This window comes from Staurois parvus, unplaced genomic scaffold (assembly GCF_062004578.1).
Source record: "Staurois parvus isolate SC_StPar_1 unplaced genomic scaffold, SC_StPar_1.0 ptg000131l, whole genome shotgun sequence".
NCBI classification, from domain to species: Eukaryota; Metazoa; Chordata; class Amphibia; order Anura; family Ranidae; genus Staurois; species Staurois parvus.
The window spans coordinates 4,019,748-4,046,706 of record NW_028317927.1 but is presented as its reverse complement, the minus strand read 5'-3'; the positions used below and the strand labels follow the sequence as shown (position 1 = coordinate 4,046,706).

Genomic DNA, 26,959 nt, shown 5'->3' with positions numbered 1-26,959 from the left:
CAGCATTGGGCTGATGCTGCATCCACCTAGGGAAGTATAATTGGAAGGGGGGGGGAGCCCCACTTCTTTTAAGAAGAGCAAAAATCCTTTCAGTATTAGACCAATCCTCATATAATGCAATTTGTGTATGGATAGAAAACGTCTTTTTTTTATTTTGCCAGCCTCCTAGTGCCCATAGAGGTTCGTTTTACCTATGGAGAATCTGGTTATGCTAGCAAAGACCAGTTTGCACCATGTCAATGAGTGTGTTGACTGTGCAGAGCATTTATTGAGAAACCACAGCTTGTGGCTCATAAAATGCAGGGGTTGAAAAATCCTCTGCAACATTCACTACATTTTGTGCATCCCCATCGCTTTCCTTCATTTCATCCTCAAAGAGGTTTGGAGGTTCCATCTCTGATTCAGGAACAGAGTCAGAAAGGAGAGGAAGTGTAGCATTTTAGGCTTGAATCCAAAGGTTCTAAGAGTGCCAAACGTTTTCCAAAGAATTCGAACAGTGGCAGAAAAATCATCTTTTGTCAGACAGGCTGCATGGTGTGCACCTGAGAAGAAGCTAAAGTCAGAGTAGGGGAGCGGTGTCATAATAAGACATTGCTCCAGGACAAGGGAACAGCTATCACCCTAAGTGGCATTTTGATTTTTCTGTAGGGCTTTTGCAGAACACCTGTTATCCACCATTATCCACCATTGCTAAGGAGAGGGGATCCCAGTATGGTACTCAGAATGCATGGGGTTTTAAGTTTTATGTACCTGCAATACAGCAGCTGCTATAACCAAGGCACTGAATATATTCATAGCCTTAGATATAAGTACAATAGGGAATAACACAATAAAGTGAATAACTCCCCTTTCATGTGCCTATGTATCTGCTTTCTGTGCTAAGCACCACGTGTTGTCAATTGCCAGTAATGGTCCAAATTAGAGAGAAGATCTGCCTTACCTTATCCATGTTCCTGGGCCCCATAGGGGTCCAGGCTTTACTCGCAATGGTGACCCTACCCCCAGAGAGGTGGGAACCATATAGATGAAGGATCTGAATCTGTATAGCACCCTGCAGCTAACTACACACATTGCAACAACATGCCTAAATTAACGCCTAACGCAGAATCTAATTCCTGAACCAAACATTACAGGCCAGCATCACACAGTGGAGTCCAGGTACAGTCCCTGAGGAATATTGATCTGGAAACTAGATATCCCAGAGCAATAAGCAGTCAAATTGAAGTGTCTGATTTAAAAAAGAATGGTTAACAAAGAAATAAACTTCACCAAATGAGAAGTATTTCATCACCAAAAGACGCCAGTAAAAGACTGCATTGAAAATTATAATTAAACTGCCTCTGAATGGTGTGTGAAATGTAGGGGAGGGTTTACTCACTCCCCACATCCCCTCACTGTCTACAACCACAATGGTACATCTTCCACGTTGCACCCGTAATCTGATGGGGCACAGCATGAAGAATGTTGCTAAGCATTGAAACGTTGAGCTGTGCTGAGTAATGAGGGTGTGGGGTTATTTATTCCCCGCTTCCCCTCAATGGCTACATGCAGCTGGCAGGTGAGGCAAATTAAACCTTCCATGATGTACCTGGTAAGAGAGAGGGTGCAGCGTTAAGAAAAAAAGAAGACCGGAGTTTTAGAAAACAGATTCCTCGCAAGTGGCTGGGGATTTGGATTTTAACACCCCCCCCCATCCTGGCGCTCTAAGGCAGCTGCCTAAGCAGCCTTGTACTGCCGCTGGCCCTGCTTGTACATTTTAATAAAAATCTGTACTTCGGATACCTTCATATATCTAAACATTTGTTAGCAGATAATGCATTCTTAGCACTCACCATCAGTTGCATCCTTTTGGAACACTAGAACAAATTTTAAGGGCTTGTGTCAACAGGGTTCAGGCTTGTACAGATGGCATCAGTTTGACACCAGTTTAAGAGACTTCTGAGATCATTGAGAATTCATGGACCAGTGCATTGCCCCTAGTTTTACATTCCCATAGACTTGTATTGGAATGCAAAACCCATTTGAAGCAAAAAAAAAAAAACACAGCCAACAGACTCTAAGTCTGCTAAATACCATCACTCTGCTGTGCACTTAACTGGGTTCAATTAATTGATATTACAAAAGATAAACAAATTTTATTTTAAAAAAATTTTCCTCCCTATAAATCTGGTGTTGGCACACTGGCTATGCCAGAAAGTGACACCTTAATTGCATTTTAATTATTTTTTTAATTTACAATACCTTTACTAAATAATTGAAGACAAAAAAGTGATAGCACCTATGTCTAAAAATAAAAGCGTAAAGAATTTCTCACCTGATGTTTAGGTGCAACAATATGCCAGGAACATGTGACACCAGCTGGGTAGTCTCTATCAGGCCAGTTTGGAGTTTTGAAAGTTCCAATAGGTTTGTCCAGCCTTCCTCCACAGTACTGATCCCCTGTAATCACAGAAAAGTTGCTAAGCTGACTACATATGGGAAGATCTTATTGTTCAATTCAACTGCCAAATAATCAGATCAGTTGCAAATGCATAGCTGGCTAAAGTCAGAGGAACACAAATAATCTAAATAAAAGAAATAGGTTAGAATAATAATTTAATAATATAATTTTTTTAAAATCATAATATTAAATAGTGTATAAGTATTTCCCCTCTTATTCCTCATAACAAAGTTAGTGCCTATACTTATTCAAGGAGTAGTTCATATTTATTTTGTTATTGTATTAACATTAAGAAAAAAAAATCTACAAATAAATTACTTCATGATTTTTTTTGACAGGCAGACCTCTTTTGAAAACATTGTTACAGCCAGTTATTTGCTTTATGCTTTGAAGCACACACCTATATATTGATTTATTGTAAATACAAAGCTAGTACCTCTTTCATTGGGTTCTGCTGCTGAGAACATTGCTATGAAACCATTCCCTGCTGTGTTGGCATCTGACACCATTTGGACCAACATCTTGTTGCTGCTGGATACAAGAGCTCCGGGTCTAAAAGTACCACAGAATCGCCCAATGCGCTGTCCATTTGAATGACCACTGTAAACATCCACAAAGTCATATCGGCAGAGATTGTCACTTTCCAAGTCAATGAAACGGAATGTCAAGACAACCACTTTACCCTCTGGAACCTAAAAGAGAGAGTCGGCATTATTATTAAACAATAGTGATGTCTACAACATGAGTCTAATGCTTTTTGTCCTAGTGCACATTAAGGTCCACTTAAAATAGCTGAGCCATGTGAAAATGTCTACCAAATATCCCACATTCTATCCACAATTTGCCTTTTATTGTCTCTCAAAGAGATAATCAGGAAGGTTACAGAGCATGGAATCATGGGTCAAAGACCTATCGTCCCATTCATATATGTCAGTTGAAGAGAAGCATTTTGAGCAGGTTGCCTAAAACAAAGATTGAACTGGAGGGCTTCCACCTTTAGCACAGATGTACTTGAATTCCTAAATCCAATATATGTTTTTTTTTTACTGTCTTTGCCTCAATTTGAAGCACATCTCCTCTGCTATCCTGTAAAAAAATAAATAAATAAAGAGCACTGGCTTTAATTAGGCTACTACAGTATATTTATGTCACATTCTTTGACCACCATATGTTGCCCTCACAAGTGAAAAAACAAATGTGCCATAGTAACTATGAGTGTAGCCTTTAGAAAGATTATTTTCCCTACAGGGCTTCCTATTGGTGTTTCTTGCTGGCCTTTGTGGTCCACTGTTTACAAAAAGTAAATGGAGGTTTAGTGTAATTGCATCTTGATGCAATTAACGTGGAAAGACAGATGTTATTTTTTAGGAACTAGATGGGAAGTGTGAAAATTGTCAAACCAACCTGTTATAGCTACATAATCCTGTCATTGATGTTAAGAAGCCTTCATAAATGTTAATCTGTACAAATTTGCATGGCAAAAGGTATGAACTATTATCAAAATGCTGGTATTATATTGTCACCAAGAAAGAAAGTGATGGAGAGATAAGGGGAAATCTTCCAGCTGAGTCACCTACTCAGGAGACAACTCATTAAAAGTGGGGTATTAACCTCATTTTGGGAGATTTCCTCCAACTTCCTGTAGCATTTCTGGGACAAGAAGTGAAGGGAAATTTCTCCAATGGTACACAGACATTAAAAAATAAATAACCCGGCAGGAGGTTTAACCCTTTCCAACTTTGTCCAAACCTTTGGCTATGTATAGACATTAAGGCTTAGCCTGCAGTTTGAAGGCCACACAAAGTCCCATGGTACCTACAGTACTTTGGCCTGCAGACCTTGTTAACAATGAATTCTATCCTATCAGGGTTACACGACCTTCTTACATCAACAACTGAAATGGTGTCAACACTGACAGCGGCATTTCTGATCCCACCAAAAAGTGGATTGTGCTACCAACATTCCTCATGAGAGGTTTGCCTTACAGTAATTATGTACTGGATATCAGCATTTAACACTGTAGTATGGCTGTGACAGGGTTTTCAATGCAGTATGACAAGAATGTTTCGAAAGAACACTATTATAGTTCTACAATACATATGTCAGAATACAAGATATGTCAATAGCAATTATCCTAATAGAAGTTGGGAAAAGATACATTAGCATGCAGCTTGACAGGCTAATATATTGCCTTGAAGCAGCTGTACCCAGTATGAAGGTACATGCTATATTTAACATCAAAGAAAATGAACAGCTGTACTTCGATTGATTTGCATAATTATGCAGATTTAACATAACTATTCCTTATAAACAGAGCGTATTTTTAGTACACTTGGCATAAACAAAAAGCAATTTTCATTTGTTATAGACATTATCCAAAGAAAGTACATTTTGTAAAAATCACCTTGTCAAATCATCTTCATACACAATTAAATGCAATGTATTTTAAAAGATGTGCTTTGTGATGCCTGACAGAATTTCTGCCTAACGAAGTCACACTAAATCCCTGCATTTGAGTGTCATTCAACCATAATTGAATTCCCATTTCTTTGCTATAGAAGAATTATGATTAACTCCTCTACACTGAAAAATATGTGCACGTTCTACTTGTGTTTGAACGCAGTGTGGAGTGTTTTTGGTGTGTTTTGTATGTGTTGACTTTTGAAAGGAAATGGTGAGTGGACGGGGGTTTCTGTATTTTTTTTTTTATACAACTCACAGTTAACCTGTGTGTTATATAGTTTTTATTTGTCAGTCAAAACATAATTAAAATGCTGCTAGCCAAGGTTGTCAAAACCATCCTGTACATGAAAGTATAAAAAAGTTTAATTCAGAAAAATGGGATCCATATTTTAATAGACATGCTTTAAAAATGCTGGAAAACAAATTGTTGTATTTGTGCACTTACCTGGGTATGGTAGGAGACTGCGTCCAGGTAACTTACATACAGTGCATCCAGTAAGTGCTTAAACTTTGCCACATTTTGTTATGTTACAGCCTTATTCCAAAATGGATTAAATACATTTTTTCCCTCAACATTCTACAAACAATACCCCATAATGACAATGTGAACGAAGTTAGTTTTGAAATCTTTGCAATTTATTAAAAATAAAAAACAAACAAAAAAACACATGTGTATAAGTACATAAGTATTCACAGCCTTTGCTTAATACTTTGTTGAAGCACCTTTAGCACCAATTACAGCCTCAAGTCCTTTTGAGTATGATGCTACAAGCTTGGCACACCTATTTTTGGGCAATTTCTCCCATTCTTCTTTGCAGTACCTCTCAAGCTCCATCAGGTTGGATGGGGAGCGTTGGTGCACAGCCATTTTCAGATCTCTCCAGAGATGTTCAATCGGGTTCAAGTCTGGGCTCTGGCTGGACCTTTCCAGGACATTCACAGAGTAGGCCCGTAGCCACTCCTTTGTTATGTGGGCTGTGTGCTTAGGATCGATGTCCTGTTGAAAGATGAACTGTCACCCCAGTCTAAGGTCCAGAGCACTCTGGAACAGCTTTTCATCAAGGATGTCTCTGTACCTTGCTGCATTCATCTTTCCTTCAATCATAACTAGTCCCCCAATTCCTGCCACTGAAAAACGTCCCCACAGCATAATTCTGCCACCACGCTTCACTGTAGGGATGGTATTGGCCAGGTGGTGAGCGGTGCCTGGTTTCCTCCAGAAATGATGCTTGGCATTCAGGCCACAGAGTTCAATCTTTGTTTCATCAGACCAGAGAGTTTTGTTTCTCATGGTCTGAGAGTTCCTCAGGTACCTTTTGGCAAACTCCAGGCAGGCTGCCATTTGCCTTTTACTGAGGAGTGGCTTCAGTCTGGTCACTCTACCATACAGGCCTGATTGGTGGAGTGCTGCAGAGATGGTTGTTCTTTTGGAAGGTTCTCCTCTCTCCACAGAGAAACACTGGAGCTCTTTCAGAGTGACCATCGGGTGCTTCCTGGCTAAGGCCCTTCTCCCTTGATCGCTCATTTTGGCCAGGCGGAAGATTCCTGGTGGTTCCAAACTTCTTCCATTAATGGATGATGGAGGCCACTGTGCTCATTGGGACCTTCAATGCTGCAGACATTTTTCTGTACCAAGGCACAGATCTGTGCCTTGATACAATCCTGTCTCAGAGGTCTACGGACAATTCCTTGGACTTCACAGCTTGGTTTGTGCTCTCTGACATGCACTGTTAACTGTGGGACCTTATATAGACAGGTTTTTGCCTTTCCTAATCATGTCCAATCAACTGAATATCCCACAGGTGGACTCCAATCAAGTTGAGGAAACCTTTCATGGTCTTTTAGAGGCAATACACAAGCTGATACCACTGCACTTACATCTAAAAGAGGCCAGAACCCCTGCATGTGATGCAAACAATGTGCTGCACAGATGTGGAACATTGTTTTTCTATATAACGTAGTACAGAGTTCCTGTCTTAATTCATATGCTGCTGTGCAGTAGCAGGTTTAACAACTTTTGTATGTTAAAAATAATCATTAAAGGAAGATAGATGGGCTTAGCCTGTACTCAAAGATGTAGGTTGCAATTCCTGACCTCTCCTTGAAAATGCTAATTACCTGGCTTTCTAATCTAATCTAGTGGCCAACATTTTTTGGCTCACTATCCTTCATTCAGACTTTTTGCATGATTGTTCTAGGTCAATGATTTAGAAACTGTATGTAAGATCAACTAGTATGAACAACCATAAAACCCATTAGATTTTTGTTTTGCACATTTTTTTGCTGACAATACAACCTTCTCTGTAAGACAAACTGGACACAGCTGTTGTTAAATGAAATACTATAGCTGTACAGAGAACCATAGCCATACATCAACCCATATGTTTCCTTTCCCCAAAGTCTGATCCATCCCTATAGACATAACCACACCCTTTGACCAAAGCCGGCCATACATGGATCGAAATTCGGCCAGTTCAGCAGGGACCGTCAGAATTCTGATCCATGTATGGGCACCCTGGTTGTACATGATTTGATTTATCATTCGACTTTTGTACAACCAGCCTGTTGGGTTTTTCCCAAACAATTAGTGCCATTGGCTATAGCCTGGCAACACAAATCATTGAGTTGTGCCGGAGGGGAGCCTTCCCTGCAAGCAGAACACAATAGTGCTGCGGGAGGGATTCCCTCATCAATACTGACTGTGTTGATAGGTGAATTGAGCAATTTTCCTTCCTTCCACCCATGGTGGAAGAAAAGAAATTGCAAAATCCATTGCCTGCCTACGCTTTGACTAAAGTTCAGAGTGTAGCATATGAACAGATCCCAATGGAAATGTTGGTCATGACTTTGCTTAACCTTTGCACCCTACACTTCTATTATCTGGTCCACACTTCTTTATGAATTGATTCTCATTTATGAAATGAACCAGGAGCCATTGCTCCATTTCAGAAAATGCGAAAGATGGATAGTTGGCTGGGTGTAGCATATTCTTACTGCTGCCAGAAAATTTTTCAGAAGAATAATACCACTTTCTCTTGAGGCTCTACAGTGGCTAAAATTAAACGATTATAGAATGCTATCAAAGCAATGACACTTCATTTTCAACTGACAAACTACAATCCTATCCTCCTCTACAACATCTATTCTGTTACTTCATAATGCATGTTATGCATGGGTTATCTGGGCCTCATGCGGTATTATTCTACCTACTGTAGCCCTCATTTTCAGTTAAAGTGTTATGAAACCCACGACCTTGCATTCACTATATCTGGTCACCCACAGTACACAGAACATGGAAATGCAATTATTTTAGTAAATATAAACTGTTAAATACCTTTTCTTATCAGCAGTTAGAGCAGTCTTGTGACTTCTATCAGTGTGCAGCAGAGCACTGGTTACAGCTTGTAGGAGGAGTTTTATTTCTGCACTAAGAGGATGCAAAACCCTTGACCTCTGTCTGGACAGTGCTGATTGGCACTGAGCTGATCACATGCACTCTTCCAAGAAACAAAAAAACTCTCTAGCAATACACACCAAACTGAGCATGTGCAGAGTGACTCCACACAATATGTGTTATCAGGAAATAAGAGGGGGGCGGCACTAGAAGAAGTGGAGGATCAGAGAAGTCAGGATCAAAACAGCCTTTTTGCACAATGCAGATAATTAACCCCTTAGCTTCCACAGTGAGTATAACAAGCATGCTTTACTGCATATAAAGACTGATCTTATTATTGTGGGTTTAGTTACACTTTAGGTCTTGCTTGAGTCTTGGGCATTACAATGTTCAGCAAAGTGAAGTGGCATTACAACATTTGGCAAAGCAGAAAGAGGCTGCCTGCAAGTGGAGTCATTGCTCTAATAACTATGCAGGGTCTGCTTTCTCTTTTGAGGCCAGCTGTTGGTTGTACAAGATGGAGGTCTAGCAAAGCTTCCCCATTTCAGCTGCTAAGTTATAATAAAAAGGATTTATTACTTTTTGATCATGTTTACTCAATAGCATTCCATACCCCACAGAAATTTAGTTATGATAATTTTCTTTCCAGTTGTAATATGCACACTGAAAATATGTATGTCAGATGCACCATCTGCTATTTCTTCTTCCAACATGCCTATACAAAGGAAGAAAAGATAAAAGAAACACATTTGTTTTCTGGTGAATGTGGTTATATCCCAGTCTGGATATAAATTAAAGCAATTCTAAGAAATGCTATAAGGTTCATCTTGCCTTTATATTTCTTATAAAAATATTACTTTGCAGCATTTAAGTAAAAGTTGTCTGATAATGGGAGGAGGATTTGTCTAAATGAAATATTATATGTTTTTCCAGCTTAGACATTGCATTTCTTTATCAGAGCACTAGAGCTGTAAACAGAACAGGATTGATTCCAGATACAAAACAGATATTCAGGAAAAAGTTAAGCAGATCTGTATGGTGTGGACCCCTGTGTGAGCAATACTCTGAACCACAAAGAAGAATGAATCAGCATAGTATCAGCCAAGGAGGCTGTTCACAGATGTAGAATGTTGTGCATACTTCAGACAGACATACCTTTCAACATTTCCAGTGAAGGACATTTAGGGGTAATGAAAAAAATATGAGCCACATTTATACCATGCACAGTTAGGGGTTTTAAAAGTGGCATTTAAAAATCATGTACTGTAATGTTATGTAAAAAAAAATAATAACAATATCTTCCTACCAATCAGATTTTAGTTTCTGATTTAACAATTCCATGTGCCCAGGCACATAACAAATTTCTCATCTCTAGCTATGGGTTATGGCAAATAGATTGCAGTACAGTTTATGCGCAGTCAGGGGTTGCATCTGTATGTCTTCTCCTTTTTCTCCTTCAGATTTCCACACCTCCAAGAAGTTGTATATTCAGGATGATCACACCCTACAAAGAATAATAGCAGAGCTCCGGCAGGAGATACGAGAATCAAAGTTACACAGTGGTGATCTCTGCAAGCAGCATTCCTAACACTGTTTTTAAACTTTAAAGGAACAACTCGGCAGAAATTATCCATTATCCAGTCATTCTTGGGTCAAATTCTCAGCACCATGCTGGAGAAGGCTTTATTGAAGCTTCATTCTACCCCATCTTCATGATCATGTTCCATTTACTCTGGTGCATTTTTCATAAAATAAGTAAAACATCCAACAGCGAGATTAGGAACCCCCTCATAGTGGCCACACCAAACTAAGAATATCACGAGCAGAGACCTGACCAATAGCGACTGTAAAGGATGTAAGAAATTGTCTGATGTTTTAAACTTTCAGTTCTGGGTGGACTAGACCTTCAACTTTTCTAACCTACCTAATTGCAAGTTTACCAGGCGTGCTCCTGGGTCACCCACAGCTATGAAAATTGTGACCTGGCTGAAAAGTCTAACAGCTTCATAAAAACTTGGGAAAAAAAATAAAATGTTCAGATACATATACTTTTATATTTTTACTAGACAATTGCAAAGGTAAAATAAAAATATGGAGTTTGCTTACCTTTAAATAAAGGTCTATATCCACCTTTAAGGACAAGTGGGCTAGAGACATACTGAACACTGACATTATCTACTGTAATGACTCATGAGCTCATATTAGAAACATAATTAACATATAATTGGGAATGGCAAATACAGACATCTAGTTATGCATGGAATCTGTAGTCGTTTCAGCCACTTATAACTTATGGATATCTGAGTCAGTGGTATCCCAGTAACTAACTGTGAGTAATCTACACGCCTGGAAACATTCCCGACTCATTAGAAGAGAGACACTACTCATTTCACAGTTATCACAGGTCACAGCAACCAACATGTCTATTCTTAAAGATCTGGAAAATCAAAGGCAATGGAGTCAAAGTGGAACTATAGCCTTCTAATTTATTATTTTATTTTACAAGTAGGTAAAAGATTGGCTTAATGTATATAGTCTTATAAATAGATCATTTTTAAGCCTTGTTTCTACATATAGTTTGCAATAATGCTATATAGGTACACGAATGCAACCATATTTGTTCTTTAAATGTGCAGGTGCTACTACCTCCTCAGTAGTGCAGCATGGTGAGCATGGCTTTTCTGATCTTCTTACCTCACTGCATGCCTAACAGACAGGGCCTGTCTTACTGAAATAACAGGAATCTCTAATGAAATAAAATACCCACAACGCTCTTGGTAGCCAAAGATTTTTTTATAAAAAAATAAAATGCTTGCAAATGCCTCAGCATTTCCAATACCCCATCTAGTGATCCTCATGAAGTACTTTCCTGAAATACCACAATCAGGAATAGACTGCATTATGGCCACTAGATGGAGCTGTCGATATTAGGACACATATTAGTCACATTACGGGGATATTCGCAATGGCTGTATCAATGTTGAGGCATTCACGCTGTGTGTGTTTTTTTATAAAGAGACCCCTATAGTATTTAACCTAGGTGGATTATAAAGCTTGAAGTAAATAATTTTGCTTTTGAGAGTTTGGTTTGATCATGGCGGGACCAAGACGCAGCTAGCCTGCACTCTGGTTTGCATTCCCCCCAAAAAATCCCAGCAGTTGAAGCCCCAAGTTCTAGCTCCAGTCCCCAAAAATGTCCCACTGTGCAAATTGTAAATCATGTCATCCTTTGTCAATCACATTGAATGATGACTCAACGTCTCGCCAACACCAACACAAAGACCCGTGTTGATGATCTTCTCCCACTGGACTCTCACGGTGAATTACAGTTCCTGGCTAGCTGCTGAATGGATAGATCAGATCCCTCAGTAGACAACCCTCCCTCATCAACACTCGGCAACGACTGAGCCCTAAGCCCTGACTCTCTTCTTCTTAAGAGCTTCTATGTCTGGGTGACATCCGGCCCTTATGTTATGTACACTTAATGTCCAAGTTTCAGTTGTACTACTTACAATGCCTAATTGCAAGAGAACTTGTTTTTGAACTTTCTTTACCAGATGACTCTGGTTGATTGAATGTTTATATTAAACATATTATTGTTTCAAGCGCCGTGGCTGATATGACACCTTTCTCCTTGTTTCTGTACCATAGGAGAGACAAAACAGACTAGCTCCCACAACAAGACTTACACTGGCAAGGCGCCAATCTCAACCACTCTCGCCTTGACCCTCCACATATTAGGCAAGCTCTATCATGTTTTGCAAGTTTGTTCTGGAATACGGGAATTGTGTTCAATGTTTGGCTTTACACTGTGTTGGTGAGTGCACTGCTGACGTACAAATGATCTGTCAAGTGGGATCACTTTAAACCTGCTCCACAGTGTGTAGACATACCTGCCCCTACCTTGGAAATATTTTGGTTTTACTATGCATAGGCTATGAAGACCCCACAAAAGGCTCTGACTCTCAAGCATGCCTTCTAAGGGTGTGCATGATTTGGACTCTTGCCACTTTCTTGGCTCGTTTGCTCAATACCACAGATGCCATAGTTTAGCTGTTAAAATATTTAATTAATCAGTTTATTTATGTTCCTCTGTCTGTCTCATCTGACCCTCTCCCTCTTCCCTGCATTCCTCCAACCCTCTACCGTCCCTTTCAGCTGTAACAATGTTAATTGCTACCTCACTCTACTTATTATGTGAGATGCTTTAACATTCTTTTGAAATGGCAAAAAGTTCTATGCAAACTCTGAGGATATTCCACTACTATGGCATTATTACAAGAGTCTCATCTTTTCCAGACATCCTTCACTAAATTACTGTACATTCAAATATTTTCCTGCTTGGTAACGTAGCTGAATTTACCCACCATACTCAGATGTAGACCCCTTTATCCCCTTTTGCCACAACTCTCTGGGTTTCTGGACACACTCAAGGAAAATACATTTCTCTACTTTCCTCCCTCTGCAGCTCTGAGAGGCCACACCTAATGTGGTAGAGGTAGCTGGACATGTCAACTACAGCCATGTGAGTGGACCTCCACAGTCAGAGCTGGAGCAGCAACTAGCTTTATCACACACAGCTTCTCCAAAAGAACCAGTCACCATTGGGAGTCTCTTGCCAAATGCTATCAGAGTACTCCAATTTCAGCGGGGTAGCACTTTTGCTTCGGGCCTTGGATACCTCCAGCTGTTCAACTGTGTTATCAGAGCTACTCTGGACTTTACTGTGAGGGATGCTGACTAAAAGAACATTTGCAAGTCAGTTTTGTTATCCTCTATGTATGCCAGGTGCCGGAGCCCATTATGTGTCTGAGGTGCTGCAGCCACACCTGCCACTCACAGTGGTGGCGCCAGAAGCCAAGCTTGGATGTGCTATAGCATCACCAACATTTCTTAAATCATTCCTGTCTGCTGGGCACCAGCATATGCAGCATAGCATATACCTATGTTTAAGCACAGGGAAGGTGTCTGCTGCAGCCAACAATGCCCTGTGACTTGCCCTCATCAAACACATGTGACTAGGCTAGCCCAGAAAAAGAAGAAGGGGAATCTGTGCACACTGCAGTTTGATATCCATATCATGCAAGAGTACATAAGCTTGACACCAAGCAATGAAATGTAACTGAGAGTGGCTGTCACACATTGAAATCCAGACGTTATGGCATTGGAGGTTGCCCCCCCCCCCCCAAACTCTCCCTCTCCCTCCTGTTCTCTCCCACAATTTGCTCTTCTTGTGCTAGGGGTGGTTAATGTGCTTATATTTACTGTTGTCCTGGGGGTTATTGCTTACCCTGACACTTGCTGTGGGTTATTATTGTACTGGGGGTTACTGCTGGACCTACTGCATGCTGGGGATATCACTGCTGGCCCTTACACATAGTTCCAGTTATTATTGTTGGCCCTGACAAATGCTGAGGGCTATCTCTGGGGGATATCATTGCCTGCCCTGACATTTCCTAGGGGTTTTCACGGATCCTGACTCATGCTGGGGGTTATTGCTTCCACTAAGGCCAACAATAGGGCTTAATTTCCTCCTACAATCTCTTCAATGTACCCCGGGCCCTATTTTGTCTAAACCATAGCAAAGCATTCTGTACACTGTTATGTACATTCCATTCTAACACTGTCTCATACTATACTACGCAGAGTAACTTAGACTCTACTTAACCACACCCACTTAAGCCATGTCCAATATTTAGCACAATGAAAGCCATGCCCTCATGATATCTAATATGCGTAGTTTCACCAAATCACTGTCCATTAAGGAGATGGCTTTAAAGCTTCTCACCAGATGGGATGACACACCCTCTAGATTACACATTCCATACCCAGATGTGTCTGAACTATGTTTTAGAGGTAGCCCACCAGGGGCTCATTGATTCATATCTTCTGCTCCTGTGATAAGGTTCAAACTCTTTGGCGTAGAATATCTCAGATTGCCTCAGCTTTCACTGATAACACCTTGAATTTGACTTTTCTGATGTGTCTTCTATTTGCCTCTATCCCTGAGATGACATGAAGAGAAACTTATAAATACCTTATGTGTGGCCACTCTCTGGGCCAAAGCATTGCAATGGAAAGTAGATAGTGTCCCTTTTCTGCAATTGTTTCGAGAATTGACTCTATTATGCCTATGGAAAAAAAAATTATATACCTTTGTACTGCTAAATACTATGGATATTTTGTTCTAGCTGACATGTTCTGTATTTTCTTCATTGCACTTTCCGGTCATTGCTTATTCTTTATTGCAGATGTCTTTTTCACTAAATAGTTTGTAAACAAAAAAGAAAACCATGTCTGCTTTCAGCCATTTTTTTCCTCAACTAATGGTTAGGAATGTTCGTGTACTGTATGTGATGATGCCAAGGCTCTGCCCACAGACTGGAGCATTGGGAGGAGAAGAGTGCCAGAGCAGGAGGGAAACAGGTAGATGAAAAAGCCTGCAAGGGTTAATTTTTACATTTTCATGGAGAGCTTTAAAATAAAGTGCTTCAAGCTGATCCTTTGCTGATTAACCAACCATGGCTACAACCACTCCAACAATATACATTTCCCATACAGATGTGATGAGTGAAAAGGCACCCCCATGGCTGTAACTAGGGCTAAGCCATCTCTTATTGGACACTAAATACCTGGTAGATAGGTTCTATATTGCCTCTCAAAAGAACTAGGTAAATGTCGAAAAGGGGTTAAGTAATTTATCCCTGGGATAAAAGTCCTCTGGATACCATCACATACACATTATCTAACTCCCTTAACCTCTCAGACCACCCACAAAATCCAGAACATATGGGACTCAGTACACTGCAATACAATGATCCTGTCAACTCCTCACTCCTAGCTTTAATGGGCAATAACTATTTCCCATTGGGTAAGGACAACCCAGCATACCTTAAATTGGACCATTCCACGACTCTAACGTTCAAAGGTCTTCTCAAAAGATTGCACATAATGTCTCTAGAAGCCTTAAAGTGGAACTGTATCTGGACACTACAAACTGATAACACTATTTAATTAATTTTTAATAATACAAGCAAACTCGCCCATCCATCTATGCCTTCATGCTTTATTTTGTTGAGAACTCAATTTAAAAAACACCCACCTATCATTTCTGGCCATTTCTGGCCTATGGCCATCTTACATAAGGACAGGTGATTCATGTAGCATTTACTTCCTGGAATCCATCTGCCCTTAGCTCAGGCATGCAGGCAGGAGGTGCTTAACTGGGAAAAGCTCCCCCCCCCCCGCCAGATGAAAGAAAAAAAATGCCCATGAAGACTATTGCAATGTAGAACATCATTTTGGCATAGGCCAGAAACCTGAAGGCAACTGAAGAAAAAAAAAGTTTAAAACAAGTATATATAATATACCTTCCTATCTATTTAAAGTACTAACGTTCACAACATAAGGTTTAAAAAGTTAATGTTGATTGAGAGAGTTAAGTTTCACTTTAAAATCTAAATGCAGCACCCACAATATGGACTTTTGGAGATCTTGCCAAATACTGCAGTTTGTATCTTCTCTACCCAAGCCCCTACACTCTCTTTCATAGTCTATCTCTTTTGAGACCTTATTAATTTCTAAAGAAACCCCCACACACTGCATTTCCTACACATACATGTGTATATATACATACTGTATCTCTACTGAATATTGAGGGACCTCAATACCCTCTATATCTAGAAATTCGGGAACAGGAATTCCACCAGACACATTCAGAAGAACAAAAATCCATGATCATATGGCTTACTCACACCCCCTCCCTGGATTCTAATACTGACTAGACAGACTTTAAATTACCAGCCAGGTGGTACAACATTCCACCAAGTGTTCACACCAACCGCCCCTCAATCTCTGCTAATTGCTGGAGGGGTTTAGGGAATATGGCACATTTGTTCAAAACTGGTAGCATGGAAGGGCAGCACTAGGAGCCAATCAGACTATGCTGCATGCATGTTTGTTGCTGAACGAGTAAATTGCTGAGAGTTAAAAATAAAGCAGAGAGATCATTTCATTAGTGTGCTTCTTCTCAGGCTGGTGTTGTGCTCTTGACCAAGCTATACTGCTGATCCAGGGAACTTTGAGGTTCTGACTTTAATGTCTGGCATGGATGCCGGGATGACAAACATTGGTAATGCCCGTCACCGTGGGAAAGAAGGCCATAATGTCTCTGTAATGTTGGTGGATTTGATGATTTCTATACGCTAAGTTACTGCAACTAATACCTCAGTAAAAAAAATTAGGTCTTAAACTATTGGTGTGGTGGCCATTTTTTGTACTCAAATACAGCCCTTGATAGCAGTAGAGGTCTGACATACCCTCCACAATCTATAACTAAGAAAAGGGTTTTGTCTGAACACACACTTTAAAAATAAATGTAGGATTAGAAAGATCTGGGAAGTTTTTAAGTACAAAATGGGGTCACCAACTCCAAATTTAATAAAGAACCGAAAATATGTAAACCAACATGGACTTTTGATTTGCCCCAAAGAAGCCACAAAATACAATATTAGTTAAAATATGGGGAACTATATGCCCCCAGAACTGTACCATTATAACTAATATTGCATTTTGTGGCACCTCAAAATTTCATATTGGTTTAGATATTTGGGGTTCTTCTAAAAATAAATGAGTCAAACTAGTACAACATAAAAAGAGCGGGTGAGTATGTACCGTAATCCTCCATGTACACTTGCTATTAGGTGGGTAAACTCCAGGAAACCCTTCACTTCCCAGGAGTCCACTTTCTCCAGTTAGATTTCCACCACAGGTAAAATGATGCCTGTAAAGAAGAGAATGTAGTTAAGTACAAGATATTAAAATAACCAACATTCACAGAAAAAAGTGAAGTACTATGTGTAATAATACCCTTTCTGTGGTGGGGAAAACACTAGAGAACACATTGGCTTGTTTAGTACATTAAAAGGGCAGTTGTCTTTGTGGTGATTAGACGTGGACAACCATTTTGTTAAAGATCTACCATCTTGTATCGTACTCTGCAAATATCATTCTCTCCCCCTCCTTTTTTTTTAATGGAATGTGGTCTTTGTGTGTGCTGAGTTCAGGATTGCACAGGGCACAGCTTGATATGCTTCATGGTTGTAAACCCAATTAGCTGGTTCTAGGATGTCTGTCAGGCTCTTGCCTTGGCTGGGTCATAAAGCTATAAATCAGTTCGTCACTGGACATAAAAAGCATTCCAGAATGGCAGTAAACATACATCCCATTTGAAACCACTTTTTCATACAATTTCATAAACCCCACCAGGAACAAGGTACAATAAAACAAAGCATATATTCAGATAGGTCAGTTTAATACGAGTCACCTGACACCTTATTCCCCTATGTGGCACCTACACAAGAGTAGAAAGCAATATGTCTTTATCTGGAACGATAAGATATGTCTGGGCGTTCAGGATATCATTCTGCATATTAATCTACCAGTGGCTAGGCTGCTACATGTACCTAGTGAAGGTTATTGACCATGGTATAAACGTGGGAGGGATTTGGTCATAGCTGGGGTCCCCGCCTAAACACACCTCCCCAAATGAGGCAATTGGTTCTCTGCTTTAAGGAGACACCCTGCTGGGTTCCTAGAAAAGAGGCTGTCATGCCTGGAGCAGGAGGAAGAGATTCTCCCTTTTAACATCAGGAGCCAACTTGGGAAAAAAGGTACCCTTTTGTTCAGGATACTTGAACTTAAACCAGGATTTCTGCAAGTATCCTACCTTCTTAAACTTCTTTCTTTTATCTATCTGTTGTGTTATTGCTCTCTCTCTCTCTTTCTACAAATATATATATATTTGTTACATCTTTTCTGTAAATATTTTTATTGCACCATTTGGACCTTTTTAGTAATAAATCCTATTTTCTGAAAAGTGTTGAATTGTTTCTAAAGCTTTTTAATGCAAACTAAGAATCCCTGTCTCTGAAGAGCGCTACTGTGTGTTTTAAAACCTCTGGATACATCTGTCTGCGGTGACAGTGTGTATACAGACCCTTATTCAAACATCATAGCGTTACTGCTAAGATTTGTGAGTTTCTTTCTTCTCTGTAAAAAGGTGATGGCGGCAGTGTGAAGGGTTAATTGCGTAATTAACCTGACCCAGTAACAATCGCTCTCAGGCTGCTGGCACCTAGATTGGGGTCCAGTGAGCTGGAAAATCTTTGTGCAGGGTGCAGCTGAGAGTGGCATTGTTACGCAAGTGCCAAAGCGGTTTTAGATTGGCTAGTCCTTCGGTCACAAGTTGGTGAGAAGGGCTGGGGTCTGACACTGCGCCCGTCACAGTCTTAATGTACTAAAGCACCCTCAATAGCAGCCAGACAGATTTTACATTTCATATCTGTTTACATCAGTCTGTGTAATGGAATGTATTGCTGCACTTTGCACAGTGTACACTGTACCTCTCTATACTCTATACTAGTTTGCTGAAACATCTGCACTGCATAGCAGAGATGACTACTGCACAGATATAATCCAAAGCCATACACTTTATTGACTGATGTGGGAATCAGCCAATACATTTATTAGCGTGATGATGGATTGAAAACAAGTCAGACAAACATAATCTGTAGCTTTAGATAAATGGCGTAAAATGGTGTTCAGTCACTCACATGTTATCAACTCTAGAATTCAGTTTTGTCATGGGGCAATAATTACAAAATAAATAAATTTTATATATATATATATATATATACACACACATATACACACACACAAACATATACAAAAAAATTAAAGGAACACTTTGAAAACACATCAGATCTCAATGGGGAGAAACATCATGCTGGATATCTATACTGATATGGATTGGGTAATGTGTTAGCAACGTAAGGATGCTCCATCGTTTGATGGAAATGAAAATTATCAACCTAGAGAGGACTGAATTCAAAGACACCCCAAAAAATCAAAGTGAAAAAATTATACAGCAGGCTAGTTAATTATGCTGAAATTTCATTGCAGCAACTCAAAATGGTACTTAATAGTTTGTATGGCCTCCACATACTTGTATGCATGCTTGACAATGTCGGGGCATGCTCCTAATGAGACGATGGATGATGTCCTTGGGGTTTCCTCCTAGATCTGGACCAGGGCATCACTGAGCTCCTGGACTGTCTGAGGTGTAACCTGGCGGCGTCAGATGGACCGAAACATGACATCCCAGAGGTGTTCTCTTGGATTTAGGTCAGGCAAGCGTTGGGGCCATTCAGTGGTATCAATGCCTTAATCCTCCAGGAACTGCATGCATACTCTCATCACATGAGGCCTGGCATTGTCATGTACCAGGAGGAACCCAGGACCCACTGCACCAGCGTAGGTTCTGACAATGGGCCCATGGATTTCATCTCGATGTCTAATGGCAGACAGGGTGCCATTGTTTAGCCTGTAGAGGTCTGTGCATCCCTCAATGGATATGTCTCCCCAGACCATCACTCACCCACCACCAAACTGGTCATGCTGATCGATGTTACAGGCAGCATAACGCTCTCCACGGCTTATCCAGACCCTTTCACGTCTGTCATATGTGCTCAAGGGTGAAACTGCTCTCATCCGTGAAAAGCACAGGGTGCCAGTGACAGACCTGACAATTCTGATGTTCAATGGCAAATATCAATCGAGCTCTGTGGTGCCAGACAGTAAGCATAGGGTCCACTAGAGGATGTCAGCCCCTCAGGCCACCCTCATGAAGTCTATTTCTGATTGTTTTGTCACACCAGTGGCCTGCTGGAGGTCATTTTGTAGGGCTCTGGCAGTACTCCTCCTTGCACAAAGGAACAGATACCGGTCCTGCTGATGGGTTAAGGACCTTCTATGACCCTGTCCAGCTCTCCTAGAGTAACTGCCTGTCTCCTGGAATCTCTGCCATGCTCCTGAGACTGTGCTGAGAGACACAGCAAACCTTCTGGCAATGGCATGTATTGATGTGCCATCCTGGAGGAGTTGGACTGCCTGTGAAACCTCTGTAGGGTCCAGGTATCGCCTCATGCTACCATTAGTGACAATGACCCTAGCCAAATGCAAAACTAGAGAAAAACAGTCAGAAAAGATGAGTAGGGAATAAAATGTCAGTGGCCTCCACCTGTAAAACCATTCCTGTTTTGGGGTCGTCTCATTGTTGCCCATCTAGTGCACCGGTTGTTAATTTTATTAGCACCCCCTCTGCTACTTAACTGACCAAATCACTATCCCAGAAATGTAATTGACTTTATGCTATACTCGGATTAAAAATGTGTTCCTTTAATTTTTTGAGCAGTGTCATAAATACAGTCAGGTCCATAAATATTGGGACATCGACACAATTCTAACATTTTTGGCTCTATACACCACAATGGATTTTAAATGAAATGAACAAGATGGGCTTTAACTGCAGACTGCCAGCTTTAATTTGAGGGTATTTACATCCAAATCAGGTGAACAGTGTAGGAATTACAACAGTGTGCATATGTGCCTCCCACTTGTTAAAGGACCAAAAGTAATGGGACATAATAATAATCATAAATAAAACTTTCACTTTTTAATACTTCATTGCAAATCCTTTGCAGTCAATTACAGCCTGAAGTCTGGAGCGCATAGACATCACCATACGCTGGGTTTCATCCCTGGTGATGCTCTGCCAGGCCTTTACTGCAACTGTCTTCAGTTCCTGCTTGTTCTTGGGGCATTTTCCCTTCAGTTTTGTCTTCAGCAAGTGAAATGCATGCTCAATCGGATTCAGGTCAGGTGATTGACTTGGCCATTGCATAACATTCCACTTCTTTCCCTTATAAAACTCTTTGGTTGCTTTTGCAGTATGCTTTGGGTCATTGTCCATCTGTGAAGCGGCATCCAATGAGTTCTGAAGTATTTGGCTGAATATGAGCAGATAATATTGCCCGAAACACTTCAGAATTCATCCTGCTGCTTTTGTCAGCAGTCACATCATCAATAAATACAAGAGAACCAGTTCCATTGGCAGCCATACATGCCCACGCCATGACACTACCACCACCATGCTTCACTGATGAGGTGGTATGCTTAGGATCATGAGCAGTTCCTTTCCTTCTCCATACTCTTCTCTTCTCATCACTCTGGTACAAATGGTTCTTGGTCTCATCTGTCCATAGGATGTTGTTCCAGAACTGTGAAGGCTTTTTTAGATGTCGTTTGGCAAACTCTAATCTGGCCTTCCTGTTTTTGAGGCTCACCAATGGTTTACATCATGTGGTGAACCCTCTGTATTCACTCTGGTGAAGTCTTCTCTTGATTGTTGACTTTGACACACATACACCTACCTCCTGGAGAGTGTTCTTGATCTGGCCAACTGCTGTGAAGGGTGTTTTCTTCACCAGGGAAAGAATTCTTTGGTCATCCACCACAGTTGTTTTTCGTGGTCTTCCGGGTCTTTTGGTGTTGCTGAGCTCACCGGTGCATTCCTTCTTTTTAAAAATGTTCCAAACAGTTGTTTTGGCCACGCCTAATGTTTTTGCTATCTCTCTGATGGGTTTGTTTTGTTTTTTCAGCCTAATGATGGCTTGCTTCACTGATAGTGACAGCTCTTTGGATTTCATCTTGAGAGTTGACAGCAACAGATTCCAAATGCAAATAGCACACTTGAAATGAATTCTGGACCTTTTATCTGCTCATTGTAATTGGGATACTGAGGGAATAACACACACCTGGCCATGGAACAGCTGAGAATCCAATTGTCCCATTACTTTTGGTCCCTTAACAAGTGGGAGGCACATATGCAAACTGTTGTAATTCCTATACCGTTCACCTGATTTGGATGTAAATACCCTCAAATTAAAGCTGATAGTCTGCAGTTAAAGCACATCTTGTTCGTTTCATTTCAAATCTATTTTGGTGGTGTATAGAGCCAAAAATGTTAGAATTGTGTCGATGTCCCAATATTTATGGACCTGACTGTATATATATATATATATATATATATATATAAATATACACACATACATATACACACACACTGTAATAATCTTTAACCAAAAAAAAATCACTGAAATCCTGGTGAAGAAAGACTGATTAAGTCAGAATAGACTGTCAAGTTTGTTTTGGCTGTGGATGGTCTTTGAAGAATGGGCAGATATTGGATATTCTATTGCACAAAGGCTGACAAAGCTGGCAAGTCTACATAAACATTTAATCATCTCACTTCGCAGGGAAAATAGAGTAGGTTGATTTATGTATGATTTAGGCTCAGTTTTCTGTCTTGGTATGAGCAAGAAGAGCTGTCACTGTGACCATATGTCATTGTACACAGTAGTAGGATGTCAGACATTAAGGAACAACCACCAGGGATCTCATAAATCCCAAGCACATTAGTCCTAGGTTTTCTTCAGTCAGCTGAATGTAAAATGCACATTTTTCTATGAAATCTGACCATAAACTTCTAGTGAAGTGTTGTATAAATTGACAGCCAGATCAAGACCTGTAAATATGATACAATTTGTGGGCCTCTATGACATAATTACCTATGTCCGTATCAATGAAGTTCATGCAATGTTGTGTGCTTGGCAGTTTCAATACATCTAACACAAAGAAATGGATTCTACTGGGGCAGCACAGAGGCTAAATGGTTAGCACTTTCACCTGGCAGTACTAGGGTCGTTGGTTCAAATCCCAGCCACAGCACCACCTGCCTGGAGTTTACATGTTCTCCCTGTGCCTGCGTGGGTTTCCTCTAGGTACTCCAGTTTCCTCCCACACTCCAAAGACATGCTGGTAGGTTAATTGGATCCTGTCTTAATTGTCCCTAGTATGTGTATGTATGAATGTGAGCTAGGGACCTTAGATTGTACACCCCTTGAGGGTTAGGGACTGATGTGAATGTACAAAATATATATATATATATGTAAAGCACTGCATAAATTGATGGCACTATATAAGCACCTGAAATAAATACATCCCATAAAAACCACAGCATTTTTATGTTGAATAGATTGGGGAAAAATTAGAATCTTGGCAGATGTTTTTGCTGCCAGTGACAGCGAGAGAACTAGGGAGGACTCTCATCATCATCATTAATACTAGAAATAGCTTTTATTAGGACAGAAGTTTTAACCCTTTCTTAAACTACATTATAAAAGTATTTTTTTTGCTGTTGCTGTTGCTGCTCTCCCTGTTTGAAGAGCATTCTCCGTATTTCCTTTCCACATGACACCCTGCAGGTTACAGGGAAGGAAAATAGAGGTAAGTATCCTCAATGGGAACATGAGTAATAAAAACCTAGAAAATATACAATGCCTTTCTTGTACTCTGTCCAAAAAAAGTTTTGTGCTGAGTTAAATATGCAAGCTGCCATTACTGACCTCCTCTGAAATGATAGTTGCTAGCTGTTAAACTCTTCCAGTGGCTGCAATTTTTTGAGTCACTGATCTGGAGCAAGTCTGTAGCACAATAAGTTAGAACTCCTGGTTAACTTGGTAATTTTTTGCCGGGGACTCATTTGATTTGTGGCCACACTGACATCCAAGTATCTTCAGGAGAGGTAAGCAATAAAAGCCCCCATATTTTCTTGTACAAGGGTTTCCTTTAAAATCAAAAGCCAGAAAATTAATTTCTGAGAAGATGCCAGCTGACAAACTTCTTATATCTCTTGGTAATACCGTTGCTCATGGTAATGTAGCTGCATCAACACTTCCAGATTTGACTACTTGTCATAATCAAAGGCATTTTAAAAGAAAGAATAAAAGACTGGTGTTCCTCCTGTTGCAGTTTTTATGGTGGGACTAAAATCTCCTGCAAGGATAAAGGGTATAAAAAGCCAGGGAGTAATTTATACCAAGGGTGTCTTTTAGCAATTCAAATTTAATTAGAATAAACCTTCCCTTTAGAACCATGTAGGCTAGGGAAAGCTTATTAAAGTTATGCCAGACCAGTGAATCAAACCAGTGTTCATTTCAAATTCATAAATGGGCTAAGGAGAGTTTTAAAAAATGTATTTAAGTTTTTCTTTTTTCCTCTTAATTATTAAATTATATTACTGGTTGATATAACTTGTGGTGACCTAATAAACCTTTAAACTGACACTAAACCCATGACAATCAAAATAATGCATCCGCACTCCTGCTGCACACACAACCTATAAATGCTTTTATTTTGTTCAAATAAAACCACCATCTACCTTTTCTATGTGGCAGTATGAAGCAATCACATGACATACAGAAGTGTCCAGCCGTGCGCTGAATATTCTTGTAGGAAGAGACTTCACTCTCCTTTAACGTTTCCTGTGATGTTCACTGACCCCCGAACCTCTTTCCAGCATACGCTGATTGCATAGAGCAGTGGTCTCTAAACTGTGGCCCAGGGGCCAGATCCGGCCTTTAAGGGCACAATTTCTTCCACTGATACCAACATTGGGACATTATTCCCCCCATTGACACCAATATAGTGGCACAAATTGAGCCCAGTGACACCAATAATGAAGCACAATTCCTACCAATGAAACCAACAATTGGGCACAATTCCTCCCAATAACACCAACAATGGGTCACAATTCCTCCTAATAAAACCAATGACGGGTCACAATTCCTCCTAATGATACCAATGATGGATCACAATTCCTCCCAATGACACCAACGATGGGGCACAATTCCTCCTAATGACACCAATCATGGGGCACAATTCCTCCCAATGACACCAACAATGGGTCACAATTTCTCCTAATGACACCAATGACGGGTCACAATTCCTCCTAATGATACCAATGATGGATCACAATTCCTCCCAATGACACCAACGATGGGGCACAATTCCTCCTAATGACACCAATGATGGGGCACAAATCCTCCCAATGACACCAACAATGGGTCACAATTCCTCCTAATGACACAATGATGGGTCAAAATTGCTCCCAATGACACCAATGATGGGGCACAATTCCTCCCACTGATACCAAAAATGGGTTGCAATTTTTCCCAATGACACCAATAACGGGTTGCAATTCCTCCCAATGACAGCTATAATGGGCCAGAATTCCTCCCACTGACACCAAAGATGTGACATTGTCTGTTCCCACTGAGGTCAGGACCATTTTTACTCTCAATAGCCAAAGTCTGGCCCCCCTAAAGTCAAGGACAGTAAACTGGCCCTTTGTTTAGAAAGTTTGGAGACCCCTGCCATAGAGGATGGATTGGCATGGAGGAGGAGAGAGGGACTGGGCTGTAATTTAGAATCTGCATACACGTTCCAATGCATGATGTCAATGCTGTGTGACCTGTCAGTCTCCGATCATACAGGAAATGTTCTTTCCAGAAATTGACACCAAACCGAGCATGTGCAGAGTGACTCCAAAGACTCTGTCTTATCAGGTGATGAGTCGAGGGCAATGGGCGAAGGGGAGGATCAGAGAGGCCAGGGTCAAACAGCCTTTTTACACAATACAGAGGATTAACCTCTTTGGTTCCACAGCGAGTATAACAAGCATGCTTGACTGCACATTATTATTATTATTATTATACAGGATTTATATAGCGCCAACAGTTTGCTCAGCGCTTTACAATATAAAGGGAAACAGTACAGTACAATACATTTCAGTACAGAAGGAATAGGAGGGCCCTGCTTGTGGAGCTTACACTCTACAGACTGATTATACTGTTGTGGGTTTACTAACACATTAAACAACTGCATTTGAATGTGAACATACAAATTTTGTATATGTATTACTCATCAGGGAATCAAATTAGGGTTTCTTATTAAAAAAAAGCACCTGTAGGTATAGTCATTTCATGTGTCGCTTATCTTACAAAAGTCATTAGTAAAAATTATTGAAACAGAAAATAGTCAATTTCACATGAAAATTTTTCAATGTTGTAAACAGAATTTTAGATGATACAAAAAGCTAAATTCAATCTTCACACACTGGAACTCATTTTAAAATGTTCTTGTCACGGAGTGCTGTGCCTTCCGCACCCCCCTTTGCCTGCTGTCCCTCTGCCTATTCCTTCACCCCTCCCTTCCCCCTTGCAGATTCCTCGCGTCCTGCCAGCCTACATCAAAGGGCTGTGCAGGACAGGAGGAAACGCCCCCTGTGGTGCGGTTAGCACCTCTCGGGCCCCCCACCAAGAATACCCAGCAAAGGGCTGCCAAGGTGTCTCTGCGCGCCCCCGAGCTTTCCCGCGCCGGAAACAAAGGCCGCACTCTCGGGAGCGTGGCCCGTGTCAAGGGGGCGTGCCTCGTTGCCCCAGCAACCGGACGCTGGGCCGGCCATTGCCTGGGCAACCGGGAAGTGTCCTGCGCTGGTTTAAAAAGGCCGGCGCGGGACCCCGGTGTGTGCGTGTATGCTCGATCCCCGCTCGGGACAGGGTGCTGTGTGGGGTCTGTGCTGAGGCCAGACCCCACAGCCAGGACCTTGCTGAGCCCCTGCAAGCCTGTGTTGATCCCCTGCTCAGGAGAAGCACTGTGTGGGGTTTGAGCTGAGGCCAGACCCCACAGCCAGGACTCCTGCTGCTGTCCCTGGCAAGCTGGCCGCTGTGAGGGCCCCTGTCTGCTGATCGCTGCTGTCCCTGGAAAGCTGGCCGCTGTGAGGGCCCCTGCCTGCTGATCTCTGCTGTCCCTGGAAAGCTGGCCACTGTGCGGGCCCCTGTCTGTTAATCGCTGCTGTCCCTGGAAAGCTGACCGCTGTGAGGGCCCCTGGCTGCTGATCGCTTTGTCCCTGGAAAGCCGCG

The 26,959-nt window shown here is 41.1% G+C and overlaps 1 protein-coding gene across 1 annotated transcript in view; it reads right to left on the bottom strand.

Moving 5' to 3' along the window:
• The window catches only part of PCOLCE2 (procollagen C-endopeptidase enhancer 2), an 85,074-nt gene that overhangs the window by 40,838 nt on the left and 17,277 nt on the right, over positions 1–26,959 (bottom strand). The window contains exons 2-4 of the mRNA XM_089672565.1: positions 16,971–17,079; positions 2,877–3,132; positions 2,315–2,439 (exon numbers count right to left, since the gene is read on the bottom strand). Coding sequence (XP_089528691.1) covers positions 2,315–2,439; positions 2,877–3,132; positions 16,971–17,079 — 490 coding nt within the window. The remainder of the gene's footprint in view (positions 1–2,314; positions 2,440–2,876; positions 3,133–16,970; positions 17,080–26,959) is intronic.